The sequence below is a fragment of the Piliocolobus tephrosceles genome, chromosome 10 (genome assembly GCF_002776525.5).
Source record: "Piliocolobus tephrosceles isolate RC106 chromosome 10, ASM277652v3, whole genome shotgun sequence".
Lineage (NCBI taxonomy): Eukaryota > Metazoa > Chordata > Mammalia > Primates > Cercopithecidae > Piliocolobus > Piliocolobus tephrosceles.
Genome location: NC_045443.1, coordinates 106,237,783 through 106,260,447, shown reverse-complemented (window position 1 = coordinate 106,260,447; position 22,665 = coordinate 106,237,783). Strand labels below are relative to the sequence as shown.

Sequence of the window (22,665 nt, the reverse complement as noted above, 5' to 3'; positions counted from 1 at the left end):
TGTAAGAGTTTAAAAAATACATTACAAGCCTCCTCCAGCCCTCAAGCACATGACTCTTTGATGGTGAATTCTGCAGTGTAGGCTGTGAGCTCTGTGGGAATTCAGGAGACAGGCGTTGGAGAGTCAGTGTTTGTGGACGCTGGGAGTGAGATCCTGCCTGAGGATGTGCCTAATAGTACTGGGCTGACTCAGAACTGGTGTAATTAGGGAAGAGTAGTGTAAGATGGGTAGATGAGATGGCCCTGATTGTGGAAAGTGATGATAATAGGTTATGCATTTATACAATATGTTAGAGTAAAATGTAACTATGGTTTGGTTATGGAGTTATAAAGGTAGATGAAAATGTAGTTTGTGGGTACCACTAGTGTTAGTGATTTCTATGCTAATACTAATTACATTTGGGATTGAATGACTAGAAATTGAGTATAGAATTATTTTCTAGTTTGTGAAAGTGAACACCTTATAATACTGCTATATTCCACGTCCCTTTTTTTTTTTTTTTGAGACGGAGTCTCGCTGTGTCGCCCAGGCTGGAGTGCAGTGGCGTGATCTCAGCTCACTGCAAGCTCCGCCTCCCAGGTTTACGCCATTCTCCTGCCTCAGCCTCCCGAGTAGCTGGGACTACAGGCGCCTGCCACCTCGCCCGGCTAGTTTTTGTGTATTTTTTAGTAGAGACGGGGTTTCACCCTGTTAGCCAGGATGGTCTCGATCTCCTGATCTCGTGATCCGCCCGTCTCGGCCTCCCAAAGTGCTGGGATTACAGGCTTGAGCCACTGCGGCCGGCCTATTCCACGTTCCTTAAAGATAGAGGGTATCTTACATGTTTTGGTGCCTCCATTTCCTAGCATATTGCCTGCTGCATAGTAGCCACTCAATAAATGTTAATTGAATAATTTAATTTCAACTTTGTATGATACACTTGTGATATTGTCAGTCTTTCCATTTTCCTAGAAGATGAAAGTAATAAAGATGTTTTCTATAGCCTAGGACTACTAATTATAAATATTTGCCGGGTACGGTGGCTCATACCTGTAATCCCAGCACTTTGGGAGACCGAGGCGGGTGGATCACCTGAGGTCAGGATGTCGAGACCAAACTGGCTAACATGGTGAAACCCTGTCTCTACTAAAAATACAAGAAATTAGCTGGGCGTGGTGGCGGGTGCCTGTATTCCCAGCTACTCGGGAGGCTGAAGCAGGAAAATGGTGTGAACCTGGGAGACGGAGCTTGCAGTGAGCTGAGATTGCACCATTGCACTCCAGCCTGGGCAGTCCAGCTGGGGTGACAAAGCGAGACTGCATCTCAAAAAAAAAAAAAAAAAAAAAGTCTTATTATGTTATTGTAAGCTAACTTCATAATTTTCATTGTAAATAAATATGTTAGCAAGATGTTTATATGTGTAAATTTACACACACACAGACATGTATACACATTCCTTTATTGAAACATGGTTTATTTGTAAAGCAAATTTTGGGGTTTTGATTATTTAAGCATATATTCTGATAAAAAGCAGGATAACACAACATTTTGGTACTCATTGAAAATTTACTTAATTGATTTCTTGAATAAATTAAAAATATTGGCAGCATGGGTTTCTTATGGCTGTATTTTATAGCTCTGGTTAGCAAGTTTGTGTGTGCGTGTGTGTGTGTGTCTGTATGAGTGTTTGAGACAGGGTCTTGCTCTGTCACCCAGGCTGGAGTGCAGTGGTGTGAGTGAAGCTCAGTGCAGCCTCACCCTCCCAGGCTCAAGTGATCCTCCTCTCGAGTAGCTAGGATTACAGGCATACGCCACTGTGCCTGGCTAATGTTTTAGTATTTTTGTAGAGATAGGGTCTCACTATGTTCCTCAGGCTGGTTTCCAACTCCTGAGCTCAAGTGATCCTCTCGCCTCAGCCTCCCAAAGTGCTGGGATTATAGGCGTGAGCCACTGTGCCCGGCCTGGTTAGCTAGTTTGACTTTAGAGTCAATAAAGTAACATCCCAACGGAAGCATACTTTCATTTAAGAATGAAGATAGATATGGGAAGAACCATAATTTCTGTTAAGGGAATTTAAAGTTAAAGTAGCCATTGAAAAAGCTATTTTCCTTCGCTATCTTTCTCTTCTTGAGTTTCTCATCCTTTAATGCGCTATTGTCATTGCCTTATGTTCTCCCTGGAGGAGGAGGAGGAGGAGGAGGAGGAGGAGGTGAAGGTGGAGGTTTGTCTGCAGTGGACCTCTAGGTGTTCCCCGCCCAGCACCAGAGAAACCATAGGGCAGGCCCTAGGGCATTTGAGTGACTCCTGGAGCCCCAAGGATTTAATGTATTTGAGAATTCATTTGACTTGAGAATTTGACAAGAACCGAGTAAGTTAAGATAGGGTGAATTGTGCACCACTTCAACTGTTAAAATTATCTCGTCGCTTAGGAGTTCATTTATACATATTAAAGTTTGAAAAACTGTAGACTTTTGTTTATGTTGTATTCACGATAAGTGGTCACAAAAAATGAATTATTTTGTAATTGCATGTGTGTGTGTGTGTGTGTGTGTGTGTGTGTGTGTGTTATTTCTGGCAGTTTTTAGAGAGTACCATAAACCATAAATGTAGTTGTTTAAAAACGTATTAGGGATAGGAAGCCCCTGGATCTTTTTGCTGGCCTTCTACTTAAAATTATTTTAAAATTATTGTCCTACTTTCATTTGAGGAATAGATAATTTGTCTTTGGTTACTATTATGATGTCCAATTAATTTAACATAGAGAATTAAAGATTATAGGCCGGGCGCGGTGGCTCAAGCCTGTAATCCCAGCACTTTGGGAGGCCGAGATGGGCGGATCACGAGGTCAGGAGATCGAGACCACCCTGGCTAACCCGGTGAAACCCCGTCTCTACTAAAAAACACAAAAAACTAGCCGGGCGAGGTGGCGGGCGCCTGTAGTCCCAGCCACTCGGGAGGCTGAGGCAGGAGAATGGCCTGAACCCAGGAGGCGGAGCTTGCAGTGAGCTGAGAACCGGCCACTGCACTCCAGCCTGGGCGACAGAGCGAGACTCTGTCTCAAAAAAAAAAAAAAAAAAAAAAAAAAAGAATTAAAGATTATAATTTTCAAGTCTTGATACATTTTCGAAGGAAAATGGATTTGGGAGAGTTAGGGCTGCAGCTTTACCAGCTACGGCTGATAAAAGCTTCTGATAGTATTCACTCTTAGAATATTTAGCCCGAATGTTTCCTTCTGAAAGTGGGCTGTGTTTATTTGTCTTCACTTCTCTAGAGATATTTTCATTTTATTGGTGAAATTGAATGTGTGGAGTTTTCTTCCTGAAGAGCCTGAGACCTTCTTCTAAAGGTATTGAATGGTGCTAAAGTATTTATTTGGTAGTAACTACATTGTCTCCAGTGAGTTAAATTCTTACAGTTTCTTGTACTCTATTGTAGATACTGATATTGAGTGTTTTGGTTTTTTTTTCTTCCCTTTAGAAGATGCATATGCTGATAAGTATTTTTAATTTTAACAAAAGGGATCAGGCAGACAAAATTATTTTTCCTAAGGTGTAGTAAGATTGCAAGCACTATACTTTCCTATTTCTATAGGATGTCTGAAAATTCCAGAAACATGGGGAGATTTTTATTTTAAACAGTGTTAGTTTTCATTTTCTTTTCTTTTCTTTTCTTTTTTTTTTTTTTTTTTTTTTTTTTGGTGGAGTCTCGCTTTGTCGCCCAGGCTGGAGTACAGTGGCACAATCTCTGCTCATTGCAACCTCTGCCTCCCGGATTCAAGCGATTCTCTTGCCTCAGCCTCCCGAGTAGCTGGGACTACAGGCACCCACCACCACGCCCGGCTAATTTTTTATATTTTTAGTAGAGACAGGGTTTTAAAGTGTTAGCCAGGATGGTCTCGATCTCCTGACCTCGTGATCCACCTGCCTCGGCCTTCCAAAGTGCTGGGATTACAGGCGTGAGCCACCGCGCCCAGCCTAATTTTTGTATTTTTAATACAGATGGGGTTTCACAATGTTGGCCAGACTGATCTTGAACTCCTTACCTCAGTTGATCCACCTGCCTCGGCTTCCCAAAGTGCTGGGATTACAGGTGTGAGCCACTGTGCCCGGCCTAGTTTTCATTTTCTTTTCTGTTTTTTGTTGTTGTTGTTGTTGTTGTTGAGACAGAGTCTTGCTCTGTCGCCTGGGCTGGAGTGCAGTGGCGGGATGTCAGCTCACCGCAAGCTCCGCCTCCTGGGTTTATGCCATTCTCCTGCCTCAGCCTCCCGAGTAGCTGGGACTATAGGCACCCACCACCTTGCCCAGCTAGTTTTTTTTTTTGTATTTTTTAGTAGAGATGGGGTTTCACCATGTTAGCCAGGATGGTCTCGATCTCCTGACCTCGTGATCCGCCCGTCTCAGCCTCCCAAAGTGCTGGCATTACAGGCTTGAGCCACCACGCCCGGCCTAGTTTTCATTTTCAAATAGCATGCTCAATATGTTTTTCTTCAAGCTCCACACACTTTTGTGAGCAAAAGTGTGTAATTTTAAAGCCATGGATCCAATTATTAATGTGAAAAGGTAATTACATTTAAAAAAATAAATTTTAAAGTATTTTTCCCATGGTTTTACTCTTTTCAGATACTTTACTTGTCAACAGAAGGCTCTTTGAAGCTACTACTAAGAGGTAGTAACGAAGTCTTTCTCCACACCAAAGAGAAGGTGGAAAGGCACCCCAACCATTTGGTTGCAGGAGTCAAATTAGGCATCACTGTTGATGCACCCTTCATATCTAAAACAGTTTTAAATTCAGTTGACTTCAAGTCTTTTGACTCCATCTTCTCTGTTTCTGCTGGGACTGTGACTTGTGGCCTGGACAAGTTCCTAACTGGCTTCCCTGAATCCTCTCAGATGCTCCCACCTGCAGATCCATTCTCCAGCTTCATTCAACGTGAGCTTTTAAAATGCAAATCTAATTATGTCACATACTCATACTTAAAAAATTTCCTGTGGCTCCCAAGACTGCAAGTAAAGATAAAATCCTTAACATGGCCTAGAAAGCCCTCTGTGATCTGGGTTCTGCTGATCTTCCAACCTCTTCTACCCTTTGTCTCTGGGCTCCAGTCCCTGCGGGCTAAGTAGTCCAGATTCTGACAAGTGCTTGCTTTTGATACAGACTCTTGATATTTTGTTGTTCCTCCCAGCTGGGACTCACTTTTCTTCTCTTACTGCCCAGTTGACTTCTCGTTCTTTGATTTCAGCTTAAGTGTCGCTTCTCTGACTGGTTGTGTTCCCCTGATTATTGACTCAGTTACCTTGTGTTCTTCTGCATTCCAGCACTTGCCACAGCAGCATGCTAATGTTTGCATGAATATCTGATTGTGGTGTGTCTCCTGCAGTGGACTGTAAGCTCCATGAGAGCAGGGGCCAGGCTGCTTGCTCACAGTTATGTCTCTCATGTCTAGTATGGTGCTAGGTACATGGTCAAACCCAGTGAATAGTTGTTGAATAAAAGAATGACTGGGATTAAGGACCTATTCAACATTCATAGTTGAGTATATGTGTAATATGTATAACCCTGTGGATGTTAGTAAGTAATTTACTAACTGGTTTGCAGTGAGTTGTGTCTTTTTTACTGGGGGGATGTGGACTGTATCCCAGTAGACTCTGATAGGACCCTAGAAATCATTTATTTTAGTTCTTCCATTTTATAGATGAAGAAACAAACAACCTGAGGACCAAAATGATCTAGCTGGGTCAGTGACATGTCAAGATAAATTTGTGTCTGACATCCAAGTCAGAGATTTTCCTACTCTTCTTTAATGTTCCTTTGAAACACTGTCAGGAGTACATATTCATTTAATTCATTTAATCTCTGCTTGCCCAAGGTATGGGTTAAAAAGGGAAGGCTGAAATTCTTCAGGTGAAGGTGATTATTTTGTTTTTTGACACTGCTAGTTTTGCCTGTGACTAGCTTTATGAAGTTTTTAATAAAAATATCCCCCATCCCTTTTTAGGATATGAGCATCCAGTAATTTGATTTCCTGGTATAACAATGTTGCCAAAGAATTAATAAAATTTTATTGTCTACTCCATATGACTAAGTAGTGAAAAACAGACTTAACAAGTTTGAACAATCATACACAGTGTGTTTTTTACCAGTTGTTGATAAGAAAAGTAGGTCATCAATATAGAAAGAATGTTTAGAAACATATTGAAGGATTAATTTTTTTTTTTTTTGAGGCAGAATCTTGTTCTGTCACCAAGCTGGAGTGCAGTGGCGATCTTGGCTCACTGCGAATTCCAACTCCCAGGTTCAAGCGATTCACCTGCCTCAGCCTCCTGAGTAGCTGGGATTATAGGCGCGTGCCACCACGCCTGGATAATTTTTGCATTTTTAGTAGAGACGGGGTTTCACCGTGTTGGCCAGGATGGTCTCGATCTCCTGACCTTGTGATCCGCCCGCCTCGGCCTCCCAAAGTGCTGGGATTATAGGCGTGAGCCACCCCACCCGGCTTCGAGGATTAATTTTTAAGTGAGATTGCTAGGTCACTCATGTCTGTAAAAGTTCTGCAGTTGGTTTAAGACCTCTTGGGATTAATTTGGCTCTTTGAGTTGTGTTCTGCTCTTTGAAGAGAGACACAGAATTCAGCTTCTGAGTCTGGTCTCCTGTGGTGCACTTTAGGGAGATGGCTGCTGCCTCAGGCGATTTTATGTGGTTCCGCAGCGTGTCCCGCAGTGTGTCCCGGGTGGGCAGGTAGCGCCTGCCTTTGTCTTCCCAAGGGAGGTTTCTTCAGCAATGCTTTTTCAAAGCTCCAGGGACCAAAAGAGGTGGTTGTGTTTATAAAGATGCTGGTGGTAAGCAGAAAATTGGGAGATGTGGAGGATTGTAAACATGTCATCCTTGCACATTATCTCTGTAATAGAAATATATATTTCTGTCACTGAAGAGCTAGAGATGATTTCGAAGTCCTTATATTTTCTCACATTTTAGTAACTGCAAAATTTCTGTAGTGTCATTCCTATATTTTAAGTGAGTTACAGGCCTCATTATGGCATCTTTTAGTTCATAAAAGATAAAAGGGTCTCTCTTTAATAAGGTGTGAGATAATTATAACTTTTATTTATTTATTTATTTATTTATTTATTTATTTATTTATTTATTTATTTATTTATTTTAAGAGACATGGTCTCGCTTTGTCTTCTGGGTTCGAGTTCAGTGATGCAGTAATAGCTCAGTGCAGCCTCAAACTCCTGGGCTCAAGGGATCCTCCTGCTTCAACCTCCCAAACTGCTGGGATTACTGGCATGAGCCACCACGCTCAGTCCAATTTTAGGAATTTTATCTTTTGTCTTCAGGTTTGTTATGTGTTGCTGTTTTGCTGCTCATTTTACTTCTTGTCAGACTTGATTTTCAGCAGTCATTTTCACAGCGTCACATTCCGCTCTGCATTGTGCTCACTGACTTTCTGCTTCTCATTGCCGGTGAGTGCTTACGTTTGACGTTATGTGGTCCCCAACCTCTCTTTGTAAGAAGTTCCTAAAATAAGTATAGATTATAAAATGTAAATATAGGAATGCTCGTCTTTGAAAACTTTAGAAAGTATGATACCTCTTTATTATACGTCACTTTTTTTTTTTTTTGAGACGGAGTCTGGCTCTGTCCTCCAGGCTGGAATGCAGTGGCCGGATCTCAGCTCACTGCAAGCTCCGCCTCCCGGGTATATGCCATTCTCCTGCCTCAGCCTCCCGAGTAGCCGGGACTACAGGTGCCCGCCACCTCGCCGGCTAATTTTTTGCATTTTTTTAGTAGAGACGGGGTTTCACTGTGTTAGCCAGGATGGTCTCGATCTCCTGACCTCGTGATCCGCCTGTCTCGGCCTCCCAAAGTGCTGGGATTACAGGCTTGAGCCACCGCGCCCGGCTATACCTCACCTTTTATTTTTATTTTTATTTTTTTGGGGGGTCTCACTCTGTCACCTAGGCTGGAGTGCGGTGTCGTGATCTCGGCTCGCTGCAATCTCTGCCTCCCAGGCTCAAGTGATCCTCCTGCCCTCAGCCTCCTGAGTAGCTGGGACCACAGGCATATACCACCATGCCCGGCTAATTTTTTGTATTTTTGGTAGAGACGAGATTTTGCCACGTTGCCCAGGCTGGTCTCCAACTCCTGAGCTCAGCCTCCCAAAGTGCTGGGAATACAGGTGTGAACCATCGTACCTGTAATGTCTCACCTTTTAGATATTATCCTCGGAGTGTGTGTATGTGTGTGTTTCTAGTGTTTTATGCGTGCTTTTTCAGGTTGTTCCTTTTGTTTTTTTTTTTTTTTTTGAGACTGAGTCTCACTCTGTTGCCAGGCTGGAGGAGTGCAGTGGTGCGATCTTGGCTCACTGCAACATCCACCTCCCGGGTTCAAGCGATTCTCCTGCCTCAGCCTCCTGGGTAGTTGGGACTACAGTTGTGCGCCACCACACCATGCTAATTTTTGTGTTTTTAGTAGAGATGGGGTTTCACTATGTTAGCCAGGATGGTCTCAATCTCTTGATTTCGTGATCTGCCCACCTTGGCCTCCCAAAGTGCTGGGATTACAGGTGTGAGCCACCATGCCCAGCCCAGGTTGTTCTTTTCTTGGACAACTGAGCACATAGTCCTCTGGCTAAACTAAGGATTTTCAGTGAGAAGCAAGATTTGCTTCCTTGGTCATAACAGATGCCCTCTGTTGTTTGTCTCAGTACATTTGAATGCCTACAGCTGGTTTCTGTATTTTGATTTTTCCATTTTTACTCATGTTTATAAAGTGTACGCAAAGTGCAGTTTCATATTTAAGTGTTACACAAACTGGCCAACTGGACTGGGGGCTGTCAAAGCAGCACCTGCAGGATAGAGCTCTAAGTCCCATTGTTGGCTGATGTGGAGAAACTGAATTGTATATATGATTTGGGATTGATAGTTGGAAAAGTATGACAGTTCATGGGCCGAAAAGTTGGAATTGCCCTGTACTTTGTAGGTTGAGGTCTCTGCTTCTTTCTCAGAAGTTCTTTATCTTTGGAGGAGTTATACGTCTCTAGGCTGAAATGTGATGAGCCTGGAATTGATGAGCTTCGGAACCCTCTCCAGTCCTACCTCTGAGGCCAGAGCCTGGAGGCTTCTTGGTAGATCTTATTTGCATTTTCTCTTTATTCTTAGAAACTTTAAAAACTAAAGGATATTGAGTTATTGAATTGAAACAAAATGCACTTTTACTGGTATGCCTCATTCTTGGCATCTTACCTGTTACCTGGATTAATAATGATGGGATGAAACTATTTGGAAGGCTATAATGCATGTGAATTTTTTTCCCTTAATTTTTACCATTCCTGGTGTCATGATCAATTGAACCAACATCAAGGCTATTCATACTTGCAGTCAGTCGGTCATGCTAAGTGGTCAGTAGTTTTTCTAGAAAAAACATTTTTTTTGCTGGGCGTGGTGGCTCAAGCCTGTAATCCCAGCACTTTGGGAGGTTGAGGCGGGCGAATCACGAGGTCAGGAGATCGAGACCATCCTGGCTAACCCGGTGAAACCCCGTCTCTACTAAAAATACAAAAAACTAGCTGGGCGCGGTGGCGGGCGCCTGTAGTCCCAGCTACTCGGGAAGCTGAGGCAGGAGAATGGCATAAACCCAGGAGGCGGAGCTTGCAGTGAGCCGAGATCGCACCACTGCACTCCAGCCTGGGTGACAGAGCAAGACTCCGTCTCAAAAAAAAAAAAAAAAAAAATTGTTTTCAACAAGTTCGTGTCGGCAGTGGAATATGAATCTCTTTCAGCCAAAACCGCTGTGTATGAGGAGAGCTGTTGTGTGTCTGACATTTTGCTGTGCTTTATTGCAAATGTTGCATGTGGTCCTTTTTCTTCCTTTTTTAAACAGCTTCTATTAAAATAGATAAGGCGTGCTTTTTTCTTGGAATGTCTTATGTATGAATCTGTTAAAAAATTGCATGCAGTAAAAATATGCCGTTTGTTAGGTAAATTCTTTGAGTGTCACTGCTGGATTTCATTTAGAAAATTTGAAAAAGCTCAGCTATCTCATATTCAGAAATGTTTACTTTTTTTTTTTTTTTTTTTTAAGAGACCTGATCTTGCTAGAGTGCAGTGGCATGATCATAGCCTACTGCAGCCTCAAACTCCTGGACTCAAGCAGTCTCCCTGCATCAGCCTTCGTAGAGACAGTGTCTCATTATGTTGTCCAGGCTGGTCTTGAACCCCTGGCCTTAAGCGATCTTCCCACCTCAGCCTCCCAGAATGCTGGGATTACAGGCATGAGCCAACATGCCCGGCCAAATTTTTATATTTAATCAGAGTACCTCCTATGTTTGCTTTGGGTGTCTGCTGTCTTGTGAATGTGTATTCTGTATTCTGTGTAGGCTTACATATTATTACATTTCCAGCTTCTTTTTTTTTTTTTTTTTGGAGACAGAGTTTTGCTTGTTGACCAGGCTGGGGTGTAGTGGCACAATCTTGGCTCACTGTACCCTCCACCCCCTGGGTTCAAGCAGTTCTCATGCCTCAGCCCCCTGAGTAGGTGGGATTACAGGCACCCGCCACCACGCCCAGCTAATATTTTGTATTTTAGTAGAGACGGAGTTTCACCATGTTGGCCAGGCTGTTCTCAAACTCCTGAGCTCAGGCAATCCACCTGTCTCTGTCTTCCAAAGTGCTAGGATTTACAGGTGTGAGCCACCTTGCCCGGTCTCCAGCTTCTTAAAAGGAATTTTTAACTACTGTCATTGTCATTTAAATAGCTGAGTTTAGGATACTTGTCTCCTCATCTGCTATCTTACCTACCTTTTTCTATTAAATAACACATCGGATCTCTTCTACATTAAAGTACCTGCCATACAGGTAACAGTGGCTTGGAGGGAACATGGTCTTTTCCTCTAATGGGACATTTTATTCTCTTCTTGCGGTTGCCACTGGCTGAGGGAGCATTCTCTGCCCACTGAACACTTGAGTAATTGATGCCCTGGAATGGTCTCAGCAAATGGGCTGAGCAGGATTTTGCTACTAGTAGGGGTTTTCCTGTATGTGTTCCTAGCAGGATGTGTTTCCTTTTGTATGAACCATAGAAGTACATCTGCTGGAATCTTTAAACAGATAGCTTTTCAATAAACAGGAAAAATGTCAAAGTTGTCATTTTTTATGAGATGGAAGTAGAGGGAATAGAGAAAAAAATGTAACATTTACTCAGGTGTTTTGAGTGTATTTTATTTGGTGCTGTTGCAATATGAATACCCTGTCTTATCTGCATTTTTTCCTCCTAACACCCAACATCATGTTTCCTAAATAACTTATAAGATAACTTTTCTTTTTTTTTTTTTTTTTTGAGATGGAGGTTTGCTCTGTCACTCAAGCTGGAGTGCAGTGACGCAATCTCGGTTCACTGCAACCTCTGCTTCCCAAGTTCAACCAATTGGCCTACCTTAGCCTCCCGAATAGCTGGGATTATAGGCGTGTACCACCACACCCAGCTAATTTTTGTATTTTTAGTAGAGATGGGGTTTCGCCATGTTGGCCAGTCTAGTCTCGAACTCCTGACCTCAGGTGATCCACTTGTCTCAGCCTCCCAAAGTGCTGGGATTACAGGCGTGAGCCACCATGCCCTTTTCTTTCCTTTGTATCTTGTTTTTTGAGACGTGGTCTTGCTCTGATACCCAGGCTGGAGTGCAGTGGCATGATCATGGCCCACTGCAGCCTTGATTTCCTGGGCTCAAGCAATCCTCCCACCTCAGCTCCCCGAGTAACTGGGACCACGGGGGTGTACTACAACATCACAGCCAGCTAATTTTTTTTATTTTTTGTAGAGATAGGGTCTTACTATGTTGCCTGGGCTGATCTTAAACTCCTTGGCTCAAGTGATCCTCCTGCCTCGTCCTCCCAGAATGCTGGGACTACAACTATGAACCACCATGCCTGGCATATAAATTTTCTACATTTAACTTCACATAGTAGTATTATAAGGAGCATGCCTTTACACTCTCCTAGAGGTTGAAGATTATCAGCTGACTAATAAGATGATTATTGCAAGAGTACAAATTTTCTCTGACAAAGGCTTTAAACCATAGAGGTAGACCTTATTTTTACTTGTTCTTGGTTAAAATGTTCACCCAACATGTAAGACAAATTTTAGGCTGGGCGCTGTGGCTCACACCTGTAATCCCAGCACTTTGGGAGGCCAAGGCGGGCGGATCACGAGGTCAAGAGATCGAGACCATCTTGGCCAATATGGTGAAAACCCGCCTCTACTAAAAATACAAAAATTAGCAGGGTGTAGTGGCGTGCACCTGTAGTCCCAGCTACTCGGGAGGCTGAGGCAGGAGAATCGCTTGAACCCGGGAGGCGGATCTTGCAGTGAGCCAAGATCGCACCATTGCACTCCTCCAGCCTGGCAACAGAGCGAGACTCAGTGTCAAACAAAAACAAAAGGAACAACCTGAAAGAGCACGCATAAAACACTAGAAACACACACACACACACACCCCAAGGATAATATCTAAAAGGTGAGACAGGTGCGGTGGTTCACACCTGTATTCCCAGCACTTTGGGAGGCTGGTTTATAGTAGATATATATAATCAAATAATCTGCAGCCATCAACACAGTCAATTTAGAACATTTTCATTACCTCAAAAGAAAATAAGAAAATGTTCAGTTGTAAACTTCCGAATTAAGATGGCATATCATCAAACTTAGGAGTTCTGTTATCAGCTATCCTGTCCCAAACTGATCAAATCATAAATTAGATGACTAAAATGTCCCCCTAAAACTAAACCATTTTATAAAGGGATCTAATTCTCAAAAAAAAAAAAAAAAAAAAAAAAAAAAAGAAAAAAAATCCTGGACAAACACAAAAGACAAAAATCCAAAGAAAATACTGGGTATTTTTTTAAATGCCCTTTCAGAGGGGGTTTTTTTTTTTTTTTTTTTTTTTTTAAATAGAACATTTTTGTTACCTCAGAAGAAACACACCAGGCATGGTGGCTCATGCCTGTAATCCAAGCAATTTGGAAGGCTGAGATGGAAATATTCCTTAAAGCCGAAATATTAGTTAGAGACCAGCCTGGGCAACATGGTGAGACCCCCATCTCTACCAAAAAAAAATTAACCTGGTGTGGTGGCATACGCTTGTGGTCCCAGCTACTTGGGAGGCTGAGGTGGGAGGACTGCTTGAGCTCAGGAGTTTCAGGCTGCGATGAGCTATGATTGAACCACTACACAGAGTGCAGAGTGAGACTCTGTCTCTAAAAACAAAATGGACTGGGCACGGTGGCTCACGCCTGTAATCCCAGCACTTTGGGAGGCCAAGGTGGGCGGATCACCTGAGGTCAGGAGTTCGAGACTAGCCTGGCCAACATGGTGATGCCCCATCTCTACTAAAAATACAAAAATTAGCTGGGTGTGGTGGCGGGCACCTGTAATCCCAGCTATTCGGGAGGCTGAGGCAGGAGAATTGCTTGAACCTGGGAGGCGGAGGTTGCAGTGAGCTGAGTTTGAGTCATTGCACTCCAGCCTGGGCAACAGAGCAAGACTCCGTCTCAAAAAAATAATAATAAAAATAAATAAATAAATAAATACTTTTTTTTTTTTAAAGAAGAAGAAATGTTATACTTTTATGAGTTAGCTATCCCTTTATGTTACCCTGTTTCCCTCCTACACAGCTCTAAGCAACCATGAATCTACTTTCTGTCTCTCTAGATTTGCCTATTCTGGACTTTCATATAAATTAGTATGTAGATTTTTATGACTGGTTTCGTTCGTTTATAATGTTTTTAAGATTCATCCAAGTCGTAGCATGTATTAGTACTTCATTCCTTTTTATTGCTGAATAATATTCTGTTGTACAGGTAATATCACATTTTGTTTATCCATTGGATACAATGGATAGTCTGTATTTGGGTTGCTTCTACCCGTTGGCTATTGTAAATAATGCTGCTATGAAAACTCATGTACAAGTATTTGTTTGACTACCTGTTTTCAGTTCTTATGGGTGTATGCCTACGAGTGGAATGCTGAGTCTTACGGTATTTCTTTGTTTAATTGTTTGAGGAACTGCCAGACTTTCCCACATCAGCTGCAACATTTTGCATTTCCACTAGGAGTGTATGAGGATTCTGATTTGTCTACATTCTCATCGACCCTTGTTATTCTCAGAATTTTTTATTTTAACCATCCTGGTGGGTATGGAATAGTCTCTCATTGTGGTTTTGATTTTCACTTCTCCATTGATTAATGATGTCCAGCAACTTTTCATAGTATGTCTTCTTTGGAAAATGTCTGTTCAAGTCCTTTGATTCATTTTTAAATTTGACTGTGTTTTTATTATTGAATTGTAGGAGTTCTTTATATATTCTAGACACAAGTGCCTTATCGGATATAAGGTTTGCAAAAGTTTTCTCCCATTCTATGAGTTGTCTTCAATTTCTTGATAGTGTCCTTTGAGGCACAAAAGTTATAAATTTTGATGGAATCCAGGTTTTCTAATTTTTCTTTTGTTGCTTGTGCTTTTGGTGGCATGTCTTAGAATCCTTTGCCCAATCCAAGGCCATGAAGATTTACTCCTGTGTTTTCTTCTCAGAGTTTTATAGTTTTAGCTCTTATGTCTAGGTGTTTGATCTATTTTGAGTTAGCTATTTACATATTGTTCCAGTACCATCTGTTGAGAAGAGTTTTTCCATTGAATTGTCTTGGCACTCTTGTTGAAAATCAGTTGACCAAAGATGTATGAGTTTACTTCTAGGCTTTAATTATTTTCCATTGATATAAATGTCTATCCTTATTCCAGTACCACACTGTCTTGATTACTGTTGCTTTGTAGTGAGGTAGGTTTTGAAATCAGGAAATAGGAGTCTTCCTAACTTGTTCTCCTTTTTCCCTCCAAGGTCATTTGGGTATTTTTGGATCCCTTGCAATTCCTTCATCCATTTCTACAAATAATTCATCTGGGGGTCTGATAGGGATTGCATTAAATCTGTATCTTAATTTGGGGAATCTTGCCATCTCAATGCTAAGTCTACTGATTTTTGAACTTGGAATTTCTTTTCATTCAGTTGTGTCCTTCATTTCTTTCAACAGTGTTTTAAGTTTTCAGAGTATGGGTCTTTCACCTCCTTGATTAAGTTTATTTCTAAGTATTTTATTTCTAATCTATTGTGAGTGGAATTGTTTTCTTAATTTCATTTTTGGATTGTTTCTTCTGGGTTTGTAAAAATACGGCTAGGCATGGTAGCTCATGCCTGTAATCCCAGCACTTTGCGAGGCCAAGACTGGAAGATCACTTGTGGTCAGGAGTTTGAGATCAGCCTGACCAACATAGTGAAACCCTGTCTCTACGAAAAATACAAAAATTAGTCGGGTGTGGTGTAGTCCCAGCTACTCTGGAGGCTGAGACAGGAGAGTCGCTTGAACTCTGGAGGCGGAGGTTGCAGTGAGCCGAGATTGCACCACTGTGCTCCAGCCTGGGTGACAGAGCAAGACTCCATCTAAAAAAAAAAAAAAAAAAAGTTGATTTTTGTATATTAATCTTGTATCCTGTAACCTTACTGAACTTACTAGTTATTTTAGTGGATTCCTTAGGATTTTCTGTATATAAGATCATGTCTTCTGCACACAGAAATAGTTTTACTTTTTTCCAATCTAAATGTCTCTTATTCCTTTTTCTTGCCAGATTGCCTTGGCTAGAACCTGTACTACAATCCTGAATAGAAGTGGCAAGGGTGGACAAGCTCGTCTTATTCTTTATCTTAGCGAGAAGGTATCTTTCGCCATTGAATATTGAGTTAGCTGTGGTATTTTCATGGATGCCCATTATCAGGTTGAGGAAATTCCCTTCTATTCCTAGTTTCTTGAGTGTTTTGTCATGAAAGGGTATTTAATTTTGTCAAATGCTTTTTTTTTTTTTTTTGATTCAGAGTCTCACTCTGTTGCCCAGGCTGGAGTGCAGTGGCACTGTCTCAGCTTACTGCAACCTCTATTTCCCGGGTTTAAGCAATTCTCCTGCCTCTGCCTCCTGAGTAGCTGGGATTACAGGTGCTCACCACCATACCTGGCTAATTTCTATATTTTTAGTAGAGACAGGGTTTCACCATGTTGAGCAAGCTGGTCTTGAACTCCTGACCTCAAGTGATCCCCCTGCCTCAGCCTCACAAAGTGTTGGGATTACAGGCATGAGCCTCTGTGCCCAGCCTCAAATGCTTTTTCTGTGTCTGAGATAATTGTGTGATTTTTTTTCTTCTATTGATATAATGTGTTACATTAATTGATTTTCAGATGTTGACCCAACCTTGCATTCCTAGGATAAATCCCATTTGATTGTGGTGTATAATTCTAATTCTTTTTATACGTTGCTTGATTTGGTTTGCTGGTATTGTTGAGGATTTTTTCCATCTGTATTCATAAGAGATATTGGTCTGTAATTTTCTTGAGATGTCTTTGTTTGGTTTTGGTAACAGGATAATACTGGCCTCATACAATTAGTTTGGAAATGTTCCCTTCTCTCTCTTTGGAAAAAATTTGTGAGTAATTGGTATTTTTTAAATATTTCATAGACTTTAGCAGTGAAGTCATCTGGGTCTGGGCTTTCTTTGTCTGCGGTTGGTTTATATTCTTTTCTTTTTTTTTTGAGACAAGGTTTTGCTCTGTCGCCCAGGCTGGAGTGCAGTGGCGTGATCTTGGCTCACTGCAACCTCCGCCTCCCAGGTTCAAGCAATTCTCATGCCTCAGCCTCCCTAGTAGCTGGGACTCCTGGCTAAGTTTTGTATTTTTAGTAGAGACTGGGTTTCACTATGTTGCCCAGGCTGATCTCGAACTCCTGACCTCAAGTGATCTGCCTTCCTCAGCCTCCCAAAGTGCTGGGAGCCACCATGCCCGGCCTGCATTCTTATTATAGGTATCATTCCCTTCATTTTGTGGATGGGAAACTGAGGCTCGGAGAGGTTAAGTAATTTGCTAATATGTTGCAGAGCTCGGATTTGAATCCAGATTATCTTATGTCAGTTACTAGGATGACAGTAGTAGCTAGTATTTATTGAGTGATTAATTTTGTGTATTTAACCGTACAAGGTATTATTATAGCATAAGAATCTCCTGCCACCATCCCATCACCAATTGATCATTTAATGATCACTTCAACTTTATATGCATTGTACCCATTTTTGGATAGAGGAATTAACACTTAATGGAGATTTAGTGACTTACTGTACTGTACCATGGCCAGGAAGTAAGTAGTACAGCTGTGCTTCTCACTTACAAGGCTGTCTGACTCTGCAGTTTGCTCTCTTAATTCCTATTCTCTATTGTGTGCCTGGAGGGCCTGAGACATTCTGTGCAAGAAAAGCGGCTATGCCACATGTACACAGCTGAGCCAGATCAGATTTGACCTTGGAAGTGAATGGGCTCACACTGCCCTTCAAGCTCCGCTTAGAGATGCCTGACTTAGCACAGCACTGTGGAAGCACTGACTTTTCCTACTCTCTCTGCTCTATAGCTAACATTCTACTCTGTGATTGTAGCAAAAGAACTTTTATATCATTCTATCCACATGTATTTAGGACAAAAATAAGTATGCATAATATGGAAATAACTTTTTTTTTTTTTTTGAGTTGGAATCTTTCTGTGTTGCCCAGGCTGGAGTGCAGTGGCGCCATCTCGGGTCACTATAGCTTCCGCCTACCAGGTTCAGGCAATTCTCCTCCCTCAGCCTCCTGAGTAGATGGGATTACAGGCGCCTGCTGCCACGCCCAGCTAATTTTTGTATTTTTAGTAGAGATGGGGTTTCACCATGTTGGCCACGATGGTCTTGATCTCCTGACCTCGTGATCCGCCCATCTCAGCTTCCCAAAGTGTTGGGATTACAGGTGTGAGCCACCGCGCCTGGTGGAAATCACTTTTTAAGGTAGTTTAGTATGTATGTCAGCCAGAAGATTTGTATAGTATCTTTCAGTGAAGACAAAGCATTTTAAATATTTATATTAATGTTCATATTTTTGTGAGGTTAGAGGGTATCTGGCCTATTTGAGTGAAGAGGAAAAATTGTCTCTCTTTTTCAAGTAAGAGGCCTTCCTCAAATATCCATTCACATTTAAAAGTGAGGTTCTAAAAGCTGACCTTATGCCTGTGTGGGTGGAGCGGCACATTGAATGGTGGACCTCACTGAGGGCAGTGATGTCTGATCTGTTGTTGGGTGGGGCAGGTGATATCTTGGGAGCCAGGAGCAACAAGGGGATGGAGGCCCCACTGTATAGAACCAGGCTGTCAGTGAGGCACCTGTTCACACCTGTACTGGGTGTCATCCAGTCCAGGGCCTACAGTCAGGCCTCTCCTGGCTTCTGCTGGGGAGAGGGCAGGCCAGTTCCCTGGTTGTGCAGCCCTGAATGGAGCGGATCTGGGTGTCCAGCTGCTTCTAATTCAGGCTTTCAGTCATTTTCTCTGCAGCCCCTCTCCCACATCCCTGTCTTTGGAGACACAATTTCTCCTTAGAGTGTTCTGGGGATTCACAGTGGGCCTTGATGTCCTTTTTGTGAGCTCCTCCTGAGACTCAGCTGAATAGAGGACACTCACACTTCTGTCAGTTACATGTGCATGACAGCTTTCCATCTTGGAAAGTTTGTTGTCACATTTGCTCTCTTGTAGGCTCTTTTCCAGTCCTCTTGTCCTTTCAAGTTTTTCCCTGCTTTCATTTTATTAGGATTTTAGGAAGGAGATAAGTGCTGTTTGTGTTTCTTTTGTAAATTACTTCTTCATATCTTTGCCTAATTTTCTGTTGGGTTTTAATTGTATGAATTTGTAAGAACCTTTTATTTATGAAGGATGTTAACTCTGGCATGGTGCAGTCCTTTTTTCTTCTACATTAACTTACTTTTGAAATACTTGCTTGAAGATGCTTGTGGGGATTGCAGCTTCTATAACTTGTGCAGATGGTTGCAGATGGTTGTGTGGGGAAGTGGATCCCAAGACCAGTTGGCTGTATGTTTGCTTTTGTATAGATGTGCTTTCCCTTTGCTTTTCACCACCTTACGGAAGCTGTCTTATCTCACGCTTAAGAAGTATTCATACTGATTCCAAAATGAAGGCCCCTGGCCACATATCATTTGCCATCTCCTCTACCAAAGACTCAAAATATATGGCCCTGGTAGTCAACTGGGAAAGTCAGGCAATAACAGCTGGGCTGAGGAACGTGGATGCTCAATTGCCTGCCAAGGGTCTGTTACTTCAGCCCAGCTACATGCCCCCAGCATTGGAGAGAGGCCACTTTCACACATGCCTTGGAAGGGTAAGAGACTCTGGCAAAAATAAATTCGTCTCTGCATTTAGCAGTGGGCTCAGGGCCATGAGGAAGGGAATTAGAGGAAAAGAATTAGCAACAGCCCACCATGTGTCCCGTCTGGCATGAATGGACAGGTGTTAGCTCTCCTCTATATATGAGGATCTGATTTTCAGCTGAGTTGTCGATGTTGAAGCATGTTCCATTTCCACTTAGATTTTTATCCAGGATCCTTCTATCTAACCAACATGAACAGAATGTCCTGCAGTAGCACATAGGAAAATTACATTGGGTGCAGTCTAGGAAATCTTAATCAGGGAGGGCCTGGTGATCCGAAAGCACAAAGCTGTCAGTGTCTATCAGACAATTTAGTGGAATTTGGAGTCTGAAATGACACATAAGGCAGCCTAGGAACGTAGCTCTGTGTCACCTCCCCTCCCCTTCAGAGTCCCTGGTTTACTAGGGAAGTGGCTGTGGTGGATGATCAGCTCAGTGAAAACCCAGCCTGGTTTTGTTTCCCCTCCACAATAGCCCCTGCATTTTTCCTTTCCTCGGTCCCAACTGTTACTACTGTATCACTCCAGGCCTTCCTCAAGTCTGGTTTACTGTCAAATAGCTTCCTAGCCCAGTACGTGGCTTTGAGCTTATTCCTGTCTGAGCCGTCCAGTGTGCTTCTGCCACATTTACTGTCACCCTAAACATCACTTTGATCACATTGCTTTCCATTTAAATACTTTTGCTCTGCTTTTCCCAGACCTGGCTCTTACCCGTTAGGCTGCTTTAGGCTGACTTTTCCTGTTTCTCACTGTGTACCACTTAAGCACTAGGCGGTTTGGTGTAGTGAGTTGCTCTGATTATTACGTCTGTGTTAAAAGGAGATTAGAAGGCTTTTGAAGTCAAGGGTGATGGCTGTGTCTTTGAATTCCTCCCATAGTTATTCTTGTTGAAACACTCTGGGGAATAGACATAATTCTCAGACAGCAGAGTGTTGATGTGTAGGGAAAATGTTTACAATCTGAAAAATTACCTTGGCAGGCTGAGGACAAAGCCACAAAATTGTAACTTGTTTTTCGGCTTTCTTCAGCCTCACCTCTACAGCGAATTTCACTTTGGAGTTTTCTTATCTATAAAAGGGGAAGGGTTGAAGTGCGTTATTTGTCAGCTCCCGCCCAACCCTGAAAGGCTAATTTTCTTTAATTCTTTCCCTTAATCTTTCTATTGAAATTAAAACTGATGAGCTGTTTCTGGATCTTGAATTAGGAATTTTTCATTTCTTTGTAATTCTTTCCCTGACGCATTTTGCAGTTGTCTCCGGATATGTACTGCTAAAAGAAATTTGGATTGCAATTTGGCTACTTTTTAGGAGAGCAGACAAAATGCCATACCATTCTGTTTTTCCTACTTGGAATATTTCCTTTGTAAAAGTAAAGCTTTTCAGTTTGGTGCACAATTCTAACATAATTCTCACTCTTCCTTTGCAGACACGATGAGGCGAGTGGTACGACAGAGCAAGTTTCGGCATGTATTTGGGCAAGCGGTGAAAAATGACCAGTGCTATGATGACATCCGGGTTTCTCGTGTGACCTGGGATAGTTCGTTTTGTGCTGTCAATCCCAGATTTGTTGCCATAATCATAGAGGCAAGTGGGGGAGGAGCGTTCCTTGTCCTCCCTCTGCACAAGGTAGGTAATTTGATCTTCCATTCTGGTAGACACCCTCTGATAGTCTCCATATTTTTTCCTTAATAGATTGACAGTTCACTAAGAATTGTATTTGTGAAACCATTAGACTCTGATGTAATTGAGGTTAAGTTCTACATGCCTTACTAACCACATCAGTTTTTCTCTAACAGAGAATCATTAAATAGAGTAGTGACCTCTGTTCTGGGGATGCCCTCTATGGATGAAAAAATTATTATAATGATGTTGTGAGCATGGGCAGGCATAGGAATTTTAAAATTTCATTCTTAATCATCTGCTTTTCACAAAAATTTTTCTTTTAGAGTGCAATTTTAAAAACAGGCTTTTACTCCAAAGTAAAGTTTTAAAAACAGTTACATTTTCAAATGGGCAGAAATTTGTAAGATAATATTCTCTTTTTTGTGAAGTCATAAGGATGAGCCCTGTTTCTTTTCTTTTTTCTTTCTTTCTTTCTTTTTTTTTTTTTTTTTGAGTAGGAAATGGAACAAGAACTCAAGAAAATGTCCTCAATACAGATTTCAATTCTGGACAATAATAAGTTTCAGCATAGGATTTAAACAGTGTTAACAAGTGGGAGAAATAAAGGATCTTTACTGAGAATGGTTCTATGTGTTCTTCAACTTCAGTGGGGTTCCAAGCCCTCCTCCTTCCTTTATCCTCCCAGAAAGCCTACTCCCAGGTGGGAGATTAGATAGGAATTTTGTGCACTTGCTGACCAATCATGAATACGGCAGATCAAAATCTGTGGTTACTTTATCAGCAAATCCCAGAATTGCAAATAATGAAGAAAAAAAGCTGTGAGGAGGGCCTAGAAACAGTTGTTTTCTGGTTAGCTTTTAGGAGGAAAGTGAGTTTGGTGAGTCCTGAGCTCCAATGATAAGGACTTGGTGCTGGTGAGGATGCAGATGTTGAGTCGTATGACAGCTGTTTCCACTCTGCTGAAAACAGCAGGGGAAGTGGATCCCTGCTGTGTCTGAGCCCCTTATATTCAGGGTGCATCTCATCACAATGGACCGTGTAATTCTGAGAGTGGTTACAATAAAGTGAATTTCTGTCAAAGGGTTGTTTCCCATTTTGTGTTTTTTCCTTGGGAAAACTCTCATTGGGAAAATGTCCAATTCTCTTGGACTTTTGTTTCAGAGATGCTGGTAACTAATTTGTTTTATTATAACATCTAATTTTTACTTCAGTGGCCAGATAGATAACACAGTAGAACCATCTCCTAACCAAAGAAGGGAGATGGGTGCCTTTGGGGAACAAATTTGATATGTGTTTTCAAATGTACCTTCTTATTGGCGAAGATAAATCTTTTCATTAAGTTGAAAATTTATTTTCTCTTTGGATACTTTTATTTCTGTTCAAAAAATTGTTGTTCAGTGGCAAATAAGTATACTACACTGTTATAACTGTTCTTAATCTGGTTTTGGAGTGGGGATTTGAACTCAAGGCCAGTTGCATTTGGTCTCCACATTGTTTTAGCTTATTCCTTCCCCAAGAGCAAGGGACATTTGGAAACCTGACATTTTACTGGTAAGCTTTATGGCAGCCAACTGAGAAGATAGCCATAGCTTGTCAGCTAAGGTCAGACACTGGAGCACCATGGTCTGTTTTGGAGTTACGAGTTTTTATTTCCCCTTTTGTAGACTGAGGGATAAATGTAAGACATTTTTTTCCTTCAAAGAAATGGAACAACCCAATTAAGAAGCACAAAATAGACATA

The 22,665-nt window shown here is 41.8% G+C and overlaps 1 protein-coding gene across 2 annotated transcripts in view; it reads left to right on the top strand.

Annotated features, from left to right (window-relative positions):
* Window positions 1–22,665, top strand: part of CORO1C (coronin 1C) — an 87,395-nt gene that overhangs the window by 10,131 nt on the left and 54,599 nt on the right. Inside the window, exons 1-2 of one of the 2 annotated variants that reach the window (XM_023198139.2) lie at window positions 15,666–15,739; window positions 20,728–20,927. In XM_023198139.2, coding sequence (XP_023053907.1) covers window positions 20,733–20,927 — 195 coding nt within the window. In that variant the 5' untranslated portion in view covers window positions 15,666–15,739; window positions 20,728–20,732. Of the gene's footprint in view, window positions 1–15,665; window positions 15,740–20,727; window positions 20,928–22,665 lie in introns of those variants that run through there. The other variant, XM_023198195.2, reaches the window with a different exon arrangement.